Raw genomic sequence first — 17,271 nt, 5'->3', positions numbered from 1 at the left:
CAAATGGCAAAATTATAAGCATGTACTAAACTGCAGTGATATGGAGCTGTTATTTTCAGCACATCATTTGCTATACAACTTACTAAACTACAAGTAAGACACCATTTTTAAAATCTTTTTAAAAAGCTGTAAAATCCATAAGTCATCTAAATGATAACTGGCTTGTCATTCACTTTTTTTAATGAATTACCTAAGGTAGAATTTGATCGCTAGAAAATACCCGAACGGAAACGTGATTTCTTATTTTAAACGGAGTGTGTAAAATTCAGTTGCGCGTTTTGGCCACCCAGAAGCTTTGTCCCTTATCGCAACTCGTAGCTTGTCTCTCGCGAGCCACCGTAAGTTCCATCTGCGCATGCTCCGTACGTTCAAATGATTCGCGTGTAAATCGCTAAACGGTATATATTGTTTGTTATATAAAAAGAGTCGAGAAAAGCGTCACAATGTCTGTTCAGGCAACAAATCCCAATAACCCGATTGTGTTTTTCGACATTACCATCGGAGGGCAGGTAAGTGGAAAAAAAACTGTTTTATTTCCCCGCTAAAGCGGTCAGTTTTTAACGGCAAACACAACGTCGTGCTTTCGAATAGTTTGCAATAACGTACAGAGCTGACTATTTTTTAACTACTATATTTTAGTGTAAACTTCATTTATGAGATTAAACAAGCGCTAAATTTACGTTTCATTGTCGTTCTCACTTTCAAAACAAATATGCGAGTTCATACAAGCGACTGGATCGGTCGAAGAACGACCGACTGTTGACAAACAGGATGCCGGTGTGGTGCCAAAAAGTGATTCTCTGCCACAAACTGTTTCTGCCTGAAAATACTTTATTACACTAAGAGGGAGCTTTTAAGTGTGAGACTGAATGAATTCAGCTATATCTACGTAATATAATCCCTCTTAGTGTAATAAAGTATTTTCAGGCAGAAACAGTTTGTCATTGGACATGAAATGTCCCAGAATCACTTTTTGGCAGTAAAAAACACCTATTTTGGGCCATTTTTGGTAGTTTTTAAGTGTGAGACTGAATGAATTCANGCGCTGCGGGACTGCGCTCAGCCTGCTTCAGTGTCTGGTCGAGTCTTTTCGAAGGTTTTTCTCGGTCGTTTAGTTGTTTTAGACAAATTATGTAAACACCAAAAACACACATATAGTTTATTAGCCAAGATTACAACAAAGGTTCTTCTCGTTTACCCTTTTCTCTCTCTAAGACTTGCGATGTTTCCCCGTGAGAGTCATTCTCGTGTTTTATCGTTTATCATAAATATCTGATCACTTCAATTCCTAACGGGAATATAGCAATAAAAATGTTCTTTTCACGGGTTATCGGCACTAAGCTTGTTTAAATTTCGAACAACTGTGTGGTTACTGAACTGTGATGGATGTAACTTTCCTCCAACTAACTCCATCACAGTTCAGTAACCACACAGTTGTTCGAAATTTAAACAAGCTTAGTGCCGATAACCCGTGAAAAGAACATCGCAAGTCTTAGAGAGAGAAAAGGGTAAACGAGAAGAACCTTTGTTGTAATCTTGGCTAATAAACTATATGTGTGTTTTTGGTGTTTACATAATTTGTCTAAAACAACTAAACGACCGAGAAAAACCTTCGAAAAGACTCGACCAGACACTGAAGCAGGCTGAGCGCAGTCCCGCAGCGCGCTCCTTCGCGGGGGCGCGCCCAATCTCACCCGATCAGTTCTTGGCAGAGAATCACTTTTTGGCACCGCACTGGCGGATAATTGTGCTGCTGTTGGAGAGGCAGGTGGAGCCAATGGCTTATATAATATAGTAGTATAGTATAGTATAGTATAGTATAGTATAGTATAGTATAGTATAGTATATACGTCATTGGGTGGAGCAGTGAGGCTCCAAGGAGCAGAGGTCACAAAGGTGCAGAACTTCAAGTACTTACGGTCCACTGTCCAGGAAGAGAGGCGAAGAAGAGAGACCAGGCAGGATGGAGTGGATGGAGAAAAGTTTCAGGAGGGATTTGTGATAAAAGGCTGGCAGCAAAGGTCAAAGGAAAGGTTTACAAGGCAGTGGTGAGAGCAGCTGTGTTGTATGGTTTGGAGACAAAAAGACTGGAGACAGAACAGGAGGTGGCAGAGCTGAAGATGCCGAGGTTCTCCTTGGGAGGGACAAGGATGGTTTGGACATGCAGAGGAGGGACAGTGGGTATATTGGAGATGCAGCTGCCAGGAAAAAGACAAACAGGAGACACATAGATGCAGTTCGAGAGGACATGGAGGTAGTTGGAGTGAGTGGACATAGAAGACAGAGTTAGATGGAGGACGACTCGCTGTGGCGCTAACGCAAAGGGAAAAGCCGAAAGAAAAAGTGCCTAAAAGGTTTTCTAAAAACCAGTGTTAATTAGAATTTTCTTTGTTTTGATCTGATATATTTCAATCTACTCTTCGTGTGTTTTGTTAGGATTATGGTTAGTTTGGTTTTGCTTTTCCAGTGTTTCTACTTTTGGTTACGCTTTTGCGTAGAACTCCATGAAAATGATCAGATCAAGAAAATTTATTTGTTAACTTGTTATTATGTTTATTTAATGATTTAATAACCAAAAGCTTGCTTCAAGCTCATCCAAAGGGTAGGGCAAAAATAAACTAGCCTACTTAAGGAGAACGATAATGTTTTGGTTTGTGTCTGTTTGTTACCAAAATGCACCTGTGGCACAACTGGCCTTTGAAATGACAAAATTAGCTATAGTTCAGTCATTTTACCAGATACTGAGCTAAAATATGATGTGGTAGTAGCTGAGAGTCATCCTAAACACATACCTCTGAGCATGACTTCCTGCAATATTTCATGAGATTACGCCAAATGGTGTTTTCAAGGTTTAACCCAAACAGTTTCAGGTCTGTCATGTCTTAACAGTAAATGATCTTAGTCTGAAACTCTGGCATGAAAGGTGGCGGGTGATATGCATTCCTTTAAGGAATGACACGAAACAAACTGTGTTCCACCTTTGAAAAATGACCTTGATCTTCTGTTACAGTGTCTGTTGTTTAATGTTTTTATTACCCTTATAACTGTAAACAGTCCAGCTTATCTGTGTATAACGTTTGACTTGTATTTAATGATTAAGTGGTGCACGTGTGTGTGTGTGTGACAGTTTAATAGCAAGTTAACTATTCTCCTCTGAAAAAGCGGCAAGATTAGCCCAGAAACAGATCTGTAATGTTACCAAAGTGTAATGTTTTTTCCCAGCCGGTTTTGGAAGGAAAAAAAGGAAATAAAGATGTCTTTTGTACAAAAATCAACAGGCAATAACTAAAAACTCTTAATATTACCTGTTATAGGAGGTTGACCTGTCTTTACAGTCATAATTTGGGCCTAAAGAAGCTGCAGAGCTGTTTATTATGGTCAAAACTGAACTTTGAACCTCTTCGAATTGTTCAACACTTAAGAAAGAGCAAGGTATAGAGAATAAAAACACACAAACATTAGGGATCATTTTAATATATATATTTTTTTATGTATAAATCTGTAAATAAAAAGATTGGCGCAGAAACACATCTGCGCTAATTGAAAACAACAACAAAACAAGAATGAATGTCATTCCATCACCATTTTCCCCAAGCTTAAATAGTCCTGCAACATGCACACCGATCTACAAGTCCAACATTTCTCTTTAGACAACCATAAAATTTAAGCTTTGAAACTCCTTGTTTCTGTAAAGCTCTATAAAGAGTCCCAAGTCCATTTTCAGCTGCAGCGTTCCCCGTTCCAGAGTGACAAATGATTTGTAAAATGAGTTATGAGTCAGTAATTTTTTTACAAAGGTAATCTATTTACAGCCGTTGGCTGATTTTTATTAAGGCTACACTCATACCTTAACTCTTGGTGGAGGCGGTCATGTCAAGTGATATGGCATATTTGTTGTCTTACACAAAGAGTAAAGCATTTCTGTTTGTTTTTGTTGGATTGAGCACAGCTATAGGAACATCAGGCTGTATTGTGCCTTTGCTCAAATGCCAGTAAATCTGCCATGAGCACACATTGTCTGGCAGGTGAACGTACGGGCCCCTAATCTTGCTCTTTACCCAGAAGGTCAGTCCAGCCAGGAAACTGTTGGTGCACTCCAGCCACAGAAGGTTGACAGAGATGTGGGCCGGCACAGCAAAGCCGCAGAGCAAACAGGATACGGTCACGACAAGATACGGCATCCAGAAGATCAGAAAACCCAGCATGAGACTGAACCACAGCGGGGGCCGCAAACAGACTTTCTTCTCCAGAGGTTTCTCCTCTTTGCTGGTTGTTTCGAAGTTGGGACTCCAGGTTGAAGTAAAGGGCAGGTCACTTGTCATTTTCTGCTTTTCCTCCAGAGTTTCATAGATCTGGTCAGCCTCTTTGACCCACTGAGAAATCCCGGAGCAAAATGGCAGCATTGACAGAAAAGTTACGGAAAAAAGTCCCAAAATGATGACCGTGACCGCTGTCGACTTTTCCACCTTACAGACCATTGCCTTGGTCCCTGACATGGTATCCAGTTGTGCCAGCTCTGAGTGAAAGAAGCCAAAAGAGTAAGCAAAAGCTGCCATCCATACCAGCACTGTCAAGATCGCGTTCTTGAGCAGCTTGCAAAGCACCGAGCGGTTGCCCAAACAGGTGTCCTGTAAACAGTAGTCTAAGAAACCCAGGAACATCATGGGGAGTGGGATCACGCCATACACTGCTGAAGCTCTGCCCAGGAGGAAACAGGTTGACGGTCCCTCAGCTCCGAGAAACCAGACGATTCCCATAAAAAAAGTAAGAAGGAAGTCGGCCAGTACGATGGACAGGCTGCACACGCTGAAAAAAAAGATGTACCGTTTTGGGCTGCATGCGTAGAAGACGGCTACATCCAGGGCCAACTTGATAAATAAGAGCCAGAAATACTTCTCATTGTTGTTTATGTGAAGGCCAGAAGCGCTCTCCCACTGCTCCAGGACAGCCAGCATCTTTACAGTTTGGCTGTACTCCGAAGACACTGGCAAGGCTGGCAGCATTTATGTTGACAGAACCAATCTGAAGACGGAGTAAAAGAAATACTGCAGAGAATCCTGCAAAAACAGCAAGGAAAACGTTATCAGATCATTTCATTAAAAGCAAATGCGTCTAGTTTAACTTTACTCAAAAACTCTTTTAATTCAAAAAGGAAATAAAATCATTTTGCATTTTGCCATAAACTCAAGATCCTGCTGTAAAGCAGAAAGAACTCTGAATAAAATCACTAATGTAAAAAGTCCTACATGTGTTGACACGATGAGAGAGAAATGCAATTACGATGCAAATAAGGCCGTTGTTTCACATTGTCGCTTCATGAATATGGATCAGACATGCAGACTTTTATTTTTCTTATGGATAAAGGATCAACATTGCTGTCATTAGAATCACATCGTATTTACAGATTATTATTTCAGATCTGTGATTTGCCGCTTTTGTCGCCTCAAGGCTTGAAGATTGTGCAACTGCTGTAGGTAATGAGGTCGCTGAAGGTGTGAAAAGAGTCGTTTCCAACATAATCTGGAGATTAAAGTATACATCCTGTACGATCTTGTATCTATACAAAGTAGAAATCACTCATGCTTTGTACGTGCACAACTCGCACATAAAAAAGACTAATGAAGGAAAGCAGCACGTTAGGTTCTCCGCCAAACCCATAATTTACTGGTGTTTATCTCTGCAAATGAAGTTAATGTTTGACTGTGTTTCATTTCATGTAAAATCTTGCAGTTATATTTAACTGTTGAGCGGAAATCTTGACACCTATTTATGTGAATTTGACCTAACCCTTACTTTATGAAAACCTGTTTAAGCTCTCACCAAGCCTTCCATTTAATCTGAATTTCTTTCATTTGGCTACACATTCAAATCAGATGACTATATAGCTTTGCATTCTGACGTGTTTCTGTTTAAAACATTTACATAAAAATAATTTCAGGCCCTGAAATAATTTAACTAGAGCTTGTCTGCTTTTCTTCACAGCTTAAAACAAAAACTAAATTGCCTTGTTTTGGAGTTTGGAGAAATTAAACAGGCTTCAAATCTGCAGGAACTATTGATTCTTCTCAGAACTCTGTTTAAGACCTAATTTTCTGACATTTATTTTGTCTCCGACTGTTAATTTAATTTTTTTTTAAACAAATTTCTCTCTGTTTTTCACTTTTTAACTACGATTTTTCCTCCATTGCTGGAAAAGAACAGGTAAATAAACTTTACAACTGAGTTTTTTCCAGAATATTTAGCTAAGAGTGGACCTAAAAAACTCTTAACTTGTCAAAAACAGTTTAAACACTCACTTAAATTTTCATGCATTTGCAAAAGCACTTAACGTCACACACTGTCAGCGCAAAAAAAAATACATTTAGAATGATTTTTTTAAAAGGTAATTTTCATTTGACCATCGAGCAGCAGTTGTGATGATCGCTATCATTATCTGACTTTTGATGCAAATACTCGTTTCCACAGATATACTGAAGCTTTCAGCTCATGCCATCAACAACCCTTTTAATTTCAAACGATTTCAAACATCAGTAATAGTTTATCTAATTCTAATAGGTGTTATCTTACCACGCAAAATCGTGTTACTTCCACAACAGCGGCTCTCTGCTTCCCGTTGTCCTGGTCCCGTCAGTTATAGTAGATCTTCTGGTCCAACGAAACGTAGTTCATGCTTTCATCTGCAAGACTGTGGGCTGCGTTCAGGTGGAGCACCTTTCTTATATCCCGCCCCTTTTTAAGGCTCCACCTTTTCACTTTGAATGGTCAATTTTGTCAGACACACCTTTTCATGTGTTCAAGGAAATCTGTTTGTTTTCATAACCACACGTCCGAAAGGCAACTTCCTTTTATTAATTTGCATGTCCTGCAATAGACAACAACAACAGGTGAAAAAAAGAAGCCTTTTCTGAGAATAGGTGTGGGTGTAGCCTCGCCCTCTACAGGGTTTTGTTTGTCTGCATCATGTCGGTATATGGTTTCACCATGTTTCTCAGAAAAATGATACCTATGCTGAATGATGCACGCTTAAAACTTCTCAGAAAAACAACTCTAGCTCACAGTTTTGCCTTTGTTTGTTGTCTGGCGTAGTTTGTATTCAGTAATCAAAGGTGTAGTTCAGACCGTTTGAAGTTAACTTTGGTGAAAAGGTTAAGAGCAGTAATGCCTGTTGCAGACAGCTCTTGGGACAACTTTAGTTTGGAGAAAAGGATATTAGTTTTGTGGTAGAGACAAAAATGGATTACTGTCTATTTAAAATGACTCGAGTTTCGAAATTATGTACGGGTCATGCAAACAGCTTTTTATCGCCCGCTGCAGAAGGCGAACGGGGGATAATGTTCTGTTTGTTTGCATTTTTTAGCAGAATATCTTGATTCACTGAGCGGATGTTAATGAAACTTTCAGAAAGAATTTACTGGGTTGACATCTACATCCGTTTACCATTTGGAGTCAACCTGATTCAAGATGGCCGTCACAGCAAAGCTATTTTTCAAACTCAAAATGGATGTAGCCAGCCCAGCCAGTTTTACGGACATCGAGCTGCCAGTCGATGTGCCAATAGCTGGGCATTGTCCTCACCACAAAGTTCAAGTGCAACACATAGTGCAACTTTTTTTGCCTAAAACCTTGGCAGGAAGCCTGGACTCAACCCTGTTTGTTTGTTTGTATTTTAACAAACGATCTCATAAACTACTGGATGGGTTTCAGTGAAACTCCCAAAGTAATTATTGGCTGTACATTTACAGCCGAGTAACTTTTGGATTCTGACCATTTCAAGATGGTCGCCACAGCTAATTAGCCTTAGTCTACACGAAAATGGCTACAACTCTGTGAGTTTTACAAACATTGAGCTGAAATTCGGTGTTCGAGTAGCTGAGAGTCCTTCACAACACATGCTCCAAGCACGATCAGGTAAGATCACAATGTTGATTGCAATGTTGCATCAAGACGGTGCATACGCGTTCTTTTAAGGACTGCTAGGCCTTTAATTATAAATGTATCCATAACTGTAAATTTAGCATTAGGAGTAACTTACAGTGTACAGAAAGTTCTACAGCTAGCTGCTGCTGTCATTATGGTGTTGGCAAATGACCATAGACTATTTATTTTGACTGATGTTTTGTCCACTTGGACTAGCCCTTAGCTCATCAGTCCAGTCAGAACTGAAGAGTTTCTCCACACTGAGGTGGTTTAAAGAGCTGTTAAAGTGGCTGTAACTTTGCACCGAGCTGTGTGTCTCCACGGGGGACTTCAGACGCGTGTTGGCTGTTCGTGGTGGATTTCCTGGAGTTGGAATCCATTGTTAGACGAGCCTGTTCCCCATGTCACCTAATCGCAAGCAATGCGTCTTCTCACCTTTTATTGTTCTTCCACGAATAAACAAAATGAGAAGAATTTATTTTGTTATGAAAGAAGAAAAAAACCCAGCCCTCATATCATTAATGAAACAAACACCAGTTATCCTTCTCAGTTTCAAAAAGTCTTAAGTATCGGTTTCTTTAGAAGTGCAAACTGGAAAAGCTGTCTTACCTGTTTTTTGGCATGTCGAACTGTATCATAACTATTTAATGTAAACAGTTGTTCACAGACCTCTTTTGTTTCACTGCGCTTCGGTTTGCATTCGGCCCCATTTGCATTTTGCTGGAATGTGTTTTATTAGACGATTGTAATTCTGTTTCAGTCATTCCTTCCATAGCACACATTTTCCCTTTTTGGTAAACAATATCAGAAAAAACCCCAATATTTTCAGAAACCAGGACAAAGGAAGTTTATCAGTTATATCTGGTTAGTTTCGTTTTAGTGAAGTTAGTTAAAATTATTATTATTATTTAATCTGATAGATTTGTTGGACACAAGAACTTTTTTTATTGAGATCTAAAACAGCCAAAATTAAGAAAAATACTGTAATATTCTTTTAACTGTTTTATTTCTTTACTTTTTCCTGTACGTTATTTATTTTCATTATATTTATTTTCCTGCAGTGCATTGTACTGTTTGATTCATGTTTATTAATTTCAGTATTTTCTCTCCACCCATGTTTCTCTGGCTTATTTGCCTATAAGTTTTGTTTCCTTGTTGCACCTATAATTAGTTTTTCATAAAAAACAAAAAAACCAGAAGCTGTCATAGTCTGATTAGTAAACGGGTCCATTATTCGTGTCGATAAGCGAGAATACTTTTAAAAATGCAAAACGGAGACGCAGAAGCAGCAATAAGGGGGAGAAAATGCAAGGATGCAGAGATAAATTAGCATACACATTTTCAAAATGCAATCATTAATTAAAGCTGCTCGGGCCTAATAATAATAAGAAACATAGCAGATCCAATAGGCCTTCGCAGCGCTGTCGCTGCTCGGGCCTAATAATAATAAGAAACATAGCAGATCCAATAGGCCTTCGCAGCGCTGTCGCTGCTCGGGCCTAAAAATCACATTGTAAACTGAGAATACGTTTAGAAAAATTAAGAAAGTGAAAATGGTTTGAAAAAACAAAGATGGGTAAAACAAGTTTTTTAAATAGTTTTGCCTTAAAACATCTTTCATTGAGCCGTTTTTTCTTGAAAAGTCCTGATTTTTGTCTCGTCTACCAGGATGTTGGACGGATGAAGATGGAGCTGTTTGCTGACGTGGTTCCAAAGTCAGCCGAGAATTTCAGGTAAGACTGCGTCTGCATCACAAGCAGCCGTGTTCAAAGGACGTGTGTGAACGAGGAAGCAGTTTTTAAATATATCACATATTTTTCTCTCTTACAGGCAGTTCTGCACAGGAGAGTTCAGGTAGGATGATGCATCTTTCCTTTGTTACAGGAATACCTTGTGGCAATTCCTGTTGGCCAACCATGTCTCACAGTGACACATGTTGATAATTGTTTGCACGTTAGCCAAACATGGAGAGATTATGAGTTTGTTTAACAGGGTAAAGGCATAATTAATTAATTGGGTCATGATGAACTTGCAACCTGTCCAGGCACAGTGTCGGCTGGGGTTAAGCACCGGCTCCTCCCGACCCTGCATGGAGAGAAAATGGATTAATGTGTTTACAATTAATGTAATGTTTGCTATGAGTGGAAATATTAATCACCTCACACGCAAACATGTCAAATATCAGCGTGATCTCATGCACTCCTGCATACTTTGTCCTATTTAAGCTGTCAGAACGTTCAGAACGTTCAGCTCATTCTGACGATGTTTGCTGTGACTTTTTATACTTTTTAAAAATATTTAACTTTCTTTTTTTTTTTTTTTTTTTACAAATATTTTCCCCATAGAAATGCACTGAGATCTATCAAATTCCGTCAAAAACCTTCTTCTCTTTGAAACATATGTCCTCTGTTTTTGTCTAATGCTTTTAGTTTAAAAGTAAAAAGCTAGGTAAAAATGAAAGAATTATTGTTTTTCTTATTTTAGTCAGCCTTTTGCTCCTTTTAGTCATTAGCTAACCTTTTTGCTGCTATTATAAAGCATTTAGTTTTATGTTTTTCATCAAATTTCAGGAGTCATACAGCAGCATTTTTGCAAAAATTGCAGATACTCTATTTTTATTTAGAATGGCCCATTTTCTCTATAATAGATCTAAATACAAACATGGGGATTAAGTAAAAAGGTTTTTGTTGTAAAGAATTTATCTGTGAAGCTAACATTTTTTTTCTGTCTTTGACTTTTGCCTTTAAGGAAGGATGGAGTTCCCATTGGTTACAAAGGCTGTACTTTCCACAGGTAAAACAACATGGCCGACTAATGCTGCATACGTTCTGTTCTTGAAAAGAGAGCCACAAAGCCACACTATTATCTGTTGGTTTTTTCCATTCTGTTAACCTGCACTGTGATGAAATGAACTAAAGAAGTCTAAAGAAACGTCTTAATAACTGAAGCGTGAACCGACAGGTAGAGCCGCTCTCAGTTCTGAGTTCATTTTCAGAGATTTAAAACAAGTTTTTATTCATCGGGACATAGCGACACCAAACGAAACCCACAAGGTATCAATAAAAATGGGCAAAGACAACCGAAGATAAGCAACCCTTTGACATTACATTACGCCAGTATTTATGGAACAAAGATTAGTCCACATTGCTGAAGCGGTGCTTCAAAGCCACTCGAATTGGAAGGGTGAGTAGCAGCCAAGTGCTTTACATCAAATACAGTTGGTTAACTGATTAACGACAAGTGGAATATTTATGAAAGCATGCTAATGAGTGAGGTATTAAGAAGCAATTGTTGCTGTCAGAAATGCTCGCTCTGGGTCACAGGTGAGTCTCTGCATCAAGCAGAGGAGTTCAGGATTCTGGGAGTCTTGTTCATGAGTGCTGGTAGAAAAGAGAGCGAGATGGATCGGATCGGGTCCTCGTCCTCGCCTCCCTGTGGAGATTTTCCAGGCATGTCCCGCTGGAAGTAGACCCCGGCGCAGACCCAGAACTTCCTGGAAGGATTCTATATTCTGGGAATGCTTTGAGAACCTCCAGGAGCAGCTGCAGAGCGGGATGTCTTGAGTTTCCCTCCTGTATCTGTTGCTCCACAAAGGATACGCTGTAGAAGGTGGATGCAGAGATGATGCTGCCAGGCATTCTGGGAAGGGTTATAAGGCCTTTTTTTCTAATAATTTGAAGTCTACAATTACATGGTACTTTTATTCAGTAGTAGAAAATATTTAGGGCAGTTGTTCCAAGGGGTGGGTTTTCTAGGAAGCGTTCTGTCAGGTTTGTGCCGTTTATTTTACAGAATACTGGTTCTCCAAACCTTAGAACATTAAATGTTAAAATGAATGATAATGGAGATGAATAAGCTGCTGAACAAGTACGGCTCGTTTGGATCAATGCTTCCTCTCAAAGAAGAACAAAAAAAAACAAAAAACAAACAAAACTTGACAGTAAAAAGATTAGCATGAAGTTTTGTGTGTTTTGGCACAAGACAAATAAAGATTATCAGCATAGAAACCTTAAACCCGCTGTCAAGCACAGCTTTTCAAGATTTGCTGGGCTTGTTTTGCAGCTTCGTGACCCGGACATTTTGCAGTCATGATTCCTTTTTTTTTTTTTTTTTTTTTGTCATGATATATTAAAGTCACGTGGGAGACCATTTGTTTGCTCTGTCATGCATTTTGACAATATTTCCAAGAAAATGACTGACAAAGACCCGATAAGCACCAGGGATGTTTTATTTTTCTTTCTTCCCCATTATTTCCTGATGTGTGTGACCTCACAATGAAGGGGGATGGGCATGCATTTCACCAGGATGTGACTGTATGTGCAGAGCAGACTCAGGTGGAAGATACAACCCCAACTCTGAAAAGGTTGGGATGATGTGTAATATAAATAAAGATAGAAGCCACTGATTTGCAATTCTCAGAAACACCGTAGCCACATTAAATGTCAAAGAAAATGTCAATTTTCTTTGGAACAATTCGGGTAATTTAGATTCTTATGGCTGCAACACATCTAAAAAGTGTTGCTTCAGACAACAAAAGGCTGTAAAAGTAAGTGATACGAATAGGAAGCTGCTGGAAAAGCATTTAGGAGTGAACTGGTTTAATTAGCAGCAAGTCAGTAAAAGGGCTTTTTTTTTTATAAAAGGAGTGTTTTAAAAGAGAGGAGCAGAGCTTCACTTGTTTGCAAAATGCTACGGTTTGATAATAATGTTTCTGAGTGGGAAACTGGGCAGACTTTAAATCCCATCATCTCCAGTTTATAATATCATTTCAGCCTCTTGTATCCAGAAAGATCCTGCAGAAGGCCACGTGTGAAAAACTAAACCTGAGTAAATAATTCACTCCTGGTATTACTGTTTACAGTTCCCATGTGAGGAAGTGAAACATAATGCAATGAATAAATTGCATTATTTTATTATTATTATTGTGGCAGTGGCTCAGGAGGTAAGGGTTCATCCTGTAACCGGAGGGTTGGTGGTTCGAGCCCCCCACTCTGTCAGTCTCAGCCGTTGTGTCCTTGGGCAAGACACTTCACTCGCCTTGCCTACTGGTGGCTCGGTGGCGCCGGTGTGATGGCAGCCTCACTTCTGTCATTCTGCCCCAGGGCAGCTGTGGCTACAATGTAGCTCACCACCATCAATGTGTGAATGACTGTAGTGTGAAGCGCTTTTGGGTCCTTGGACTAGATAAAGCACTAGGCAAGTGCAAGCCATAAAAAAAGATGAGGCATTTATTTACAAATAGTTTTTGAATATTTAAAAGCTTTCATTTCTACAGAGGTTTGCATTAGATGAAAACCATAAAGAAAATGGCCGACTCTGCCTCTGCTCCTTTTCTCTCTCTTTTTTTTAACTTGGTTAAAATCAATTTTTTTTTAAGAACATAGAAAATCAGGTTTGCGCTTCGTGTTAGTCCCCCCCCCAAAAAAAACTCAACCTGAAAGGTTAAAGCAGAAGTTGGTGAGCAGCTTTCTGTCCGTGGAATATTCTGAGTAAAAGGGCTGTGGCTTTGAGGAACTGATATGTGATCCGTTTGCATCACCTCAGGTATGAACGCCAGTTTTGTTAACAGTTAAACCTGCAGACAAGAAAGGTTTGGTTTGCTGTCAGTGTGTAGGTATGTGGTATGTGAAGGTTAGATTGAAAGATTGTTCAAAAATCAAGTTTCTTTTGAAAACAAACATCCAGTTTCTGCTTCGTGTTGGAGCCCAAGAGCCTGAAACGCTGAAGCGGAAGTCGATCAACACCTCGGTCCGCTGTGGTGTTTTAAAGTGCTTTGCAAATAAAGTTGGATTGGATTGGAAGAATATAATATACTTTGTACACATTTAGTTATTTTGTGTGTTTGTAATGCATGATATTAGGAGAGTGTGTTCAGTACGCACTGTTCTATTCATGTGAGCTTTGTAATCAAGACATGATCAAGTCGTCATATGATTTATTAGTATCTGTAAAGAGCTATTTAACTTCACTCTTTTTTTATTGCCTTAAGCAAATGATTAAAGTTGATTTAAGGGAACAGTTTGGACAGTGAGCAACAAATAAAGGTGAAAACACACAGCTGCTGTGTTGGCGTGTCTGAACAGACTCCACGGACAAAGGGTTTTTCTTTTTACACATTTAAAGCGTCACCTTATTTCTGTTTCCTTTTATTTCCAGGGTGATCAAAGACTTCATGATACAAGGAGGAGACTTTGTGAATGTAAGTACATGAATTATGAATCCCATATTTTAGCTTTTTGACACGTGTTGTTTCTCTGTTGGATTAATGCTTCAGTAAACACGTCCTGCTCATGGTCTTTTACATTCTGCTGTCATCAAGCCTGAAAGAATTTTTGGAATTGTTTTTCTAAGATTAAGGTATTTGTGCAGTGTACTGAAGCTGGTTTGTTCAGTAATGAGTTATGAGCTATGTTTGACACAACAGAAAAGTAACTCAACCTTTTTTTTTTAAATGGAATTTGTCATTTTATATCAGGAACGGAGCCACTGTGACTCAGTTTTTTTAACACACACATATACACTTAATTGTATAAAATACAATAAACTATCTATTGTTCTTGTCTGTAATAAATTAAATATACTCTAGTCTTGAAAGTAAAAAAAAAAAAAGTGACTGCTTCCTTCTATGGTGACATGGTGTTTTGTCTCCCTCTAGTGGCTGTAAAGTGAACTACTCTGTTTTCCTTCACTGAGTCTTATTTGTCTTCAGGGTGATGGGACTGGTATCTGCAGCATCTACAGAGGTCCATTTGCAGATGAAAACTTCAAAATGAAGCATTCTGCACCTGGTCTCCTATCAATGGTTTGTGTGAAGAATCTTGCTCTTATTGTAGAAATAAAAATAGTGGGAAAAAAATCACTTTGCATGCAATATAAAATAGGTTATTAAAAGATCACAACCTTATTGCAACCTCGACAGACGATTTAATTTCTGGATACATTTTAAGTGAGTTGACTCTTCCTCTGCGTGTCTTTCTGTTGCAGGCGAACAGCGGACCGGGAACAAATGGTTGCCAGTTTTTTATCACCTGCACAAAATGTGATTGGTTAGACGGGAAGCATGTTGTTTTTGGTAAATACATCAATAATTTCACTTTTTACCTGCGCTCTATCTTAATTTGAGTTAAATTGCCACGTTCTTTTCTGTTTCAGGGAAAGTGGTTGACGGCCTGCTAATCATGAGGAAAATAGAGGTAAAATTTATTTCAGTGATTTAATTTTTCTTGTTTTTTTTTTTTCTTTTTTGTCAGGAATAAATTGGTAGATTTTTACACAGATCTGTAATTTAACCAAATATGTGGAAACTCAAGGTGAGCGTTCCTTTTAAAAAAAAATAAAAAATTCAAAAAGATGGCAAATTGAAAAAACTCAGCAAAAAATTGGACAGGCTCTTCATTAATGTTGTTTCTGTCTCAGCTCCTGCTTATTGTACACGCTGCTTCATCAGATTTTATGCAGGAAAACAAGCAGTTTTTTTTTGTTTTTATCAGGTTTATTATTTAGTCCAAATCCTTTGAGCCAGCCCACGTTTTGTTTTGTATTTGTTCTATTTTTTTTAGATAATAATGTAAAGTGTTACTGTTCTCCAACCTTTTTTTAATTTTTTTTGAAGGTCTTTGAACACGTTTCCCGGAACACTGGCTGCTTTTCACACATTCTCATTCCAGTCCTTGAACAGTCCTTTTCTGTCTTTCTGGTTGAGCCACTTCACACTGAACTATGACTCTTTCAGGCATTACAAGGTGGCATAAAATAATACTTTTCTTTTTTTCTTTTTTTTTTCCTCGAGTAAGATGACTCATAAAGAGTTACGAGGTGAACATGACTAACAAGATGGATTATCTCAATGATGATGAATCTTGTTGATCCTGAAAGATGAGTGTTCCTTGGCCTCTTTTTTTCCTTCTATATTAATGAATTATTTTTTTTAAATACTCATTGTAGATGATGTTTGTCCCCTGCAGCTTTGTAGTCTCATCAGCTTTTTTTTTTGTCCTCCACTGGTCCTGTTTCCTGAGTTTGTAAGGGCACCGTGCCAAGATATGACAAGTTTTGGGCTAATATCTCTGGCTCCAGATTTTTGAAAAATTGTGCTTTTTTCTCAGCTGTCATTTTTTAAAACTTTATTTAGATACAGTTCTGATGGGAAAATAGAAACACTTGTGTTCAGTGAGACATAAAAATAAAGTTCTTTGGTTCTTACCCAGTCTTAGAATGACACGAACAGCACAGATGAGCAACGTACAACATGTTACAGTGTGTGATCATTTATTTAACACAAACAAATTTGTGGAAAAAGTAAGTAAACCCCATCATTAAGGTCCTGTCGAACTACAAGAATCTTTTCTTATTCTTATTTAAAAAATACACTATCTGTAGTTTTTATTTCACTGCAGCAACTTTGGCTGATTGTGGTTCATCAAATGCTTTTTCTACAGTCTTATTTAGCTTTTATTTAAAAAAATAATTGGCCTGATGCACTTTTGATGTGCGTTAGTGGGATGTGTGAAATGCCAAAAATGAAGACATGACAGAGCTGAACCACCATGAGACACTATCAATGTATGAAAATGTAGCTGATTGATCAAAACAATGAATCGGTACGTTTGTGCTCCTCTCTTTGAACAGAATGTTCCTACGGGACCCAACAACAAACCCAAGCTGCCCATCGTCATCGCTCAGTGTGGAGAGATGTGATCCAGCTGACTCCACGCTGCGTGTCAGTAAAACACAGCTTCTCTCCTACATGTTACTTCAGACCCGTCAGCAGAGATCAGTTTATATCATTTCCTGTTTTTCCCGTACAGCAAGTCGACAGACTGTTTATCAATGAGGCTGCTTTCAGTTTTTAGTCACCAACTCTCAGAGCGTCATAATCAACTTTTGTTACTAACAGACTATAAATAGATGTTTTTAAAACAGTTTGGTTAGACCTAATGCTGATTACTGTTTTGTTTGGTGTTTTCCTGTATTCAGATTTCAGACTGATTTGTTGTTTTTTCCCCCTATAGGTTGAAGAAAAATGTTGGCGTTCACACTGTAAATGAAATCTCAATAAATTGTTCATTTTTTTACTTTTCAATTGGTGTTTTTGGTCTGAGAAGTTCAAAAATACATCACACTTATGTGTAAAAGCTTTCTGACAGATATATTGTAGTGCACATATGTATGGTGCGTGTGTATAATCAAAGAAGTTACTACTCATTTTTGTCCACATTAACTCAATTTTGAACATTTGAGTTGACTCTATATTTTTGGGGGTTTCTTTTTATTTTTTTCCCCCCAGTTGATCTCATGATGCTTCACTAAAACAAACGTCCTTTTGTTTCCGTCATGAAGAGGAGTTTATCAGAA

At 38.4% G+C, this 17,271-nt stretch overlaps 2 protein-coding genes across 2 annotated transcripts; one reads left to right on the top strand and one right to left on the bottom strand.

Annotated features, from left to right (window-relative positions):
* The first annotated feature begins 341 nt into the window (after nt 1-341).
* Nucleotides 342-16,999, top strand: ppih (peptidylprolyl isomerase H (cyclophilin H)). Its single transcript, XM_017417544.3, has 10 exons — nt 342-509; nt 9,586-9,650; nt 9,748-9,771; nt 10,666-10,710; nt 14,074-14,116; nt 14,627-14,719; nt 14,902-14,989; nt 15,070-15,110; nt 16,546-16,636; nt 16,929-16,999. The coding sequence occupies exons 1-9, from the start codon at nt 444-446 to the stop codon at nt 16,612-16,614; spliced, it is 534 nt and encodes a 177-aa protein (XP_017273033.1). The 5' UTR covers nt 342-443; the 3' UTR covers nt 16,615-16,636; nt 16,929-16,999.
* Nucleotides 3,457-6,722, bottom strand: si:dkeyp-100a1.6 (probable G-protein coupled receptor 160). Its single transcript, XM_017417543.3, has 2 exons — nt 6,568-6,722; nt 3,457-5,057 (listed from the first exon to the last, which is right to left on the bottom strand). Exon 2 carries the CDS (start codon nt 5,001-5,003, stop codon nt 3,900-3,902), a length of 1,104 nt encoding a protein of 367 aa, XP_017273032.1. The 5' UTR covers nt 5,004-5,057; nt 6,568-6,722; the 3' UTR covers nt 3,457-3,899.
* Nucleotides 17,000-17,271: the final 272 nt, after the last annotated feature.

This window comes from Kryptolebias marmoratus, linkage group LG8 (genome assembly GCF_001649575.2).
Source record: "Kryptolebias marmoratus isolate JLee-2015 linkage group LG8, ASM164957v2, whole genome shotgun sequence".
Taxonomy (NCBI): Eukaryota; Metazoa; Chordata; class Actinopteri; order Cyprinodontiformes; family Rivulidae; genus Kryptolebias; species Kryptolebias marmoratus.
Note: the sequence above shows the minus strand (reverse complement) of the source record. Positions and strands in the feature narration are given on the sequence as shown.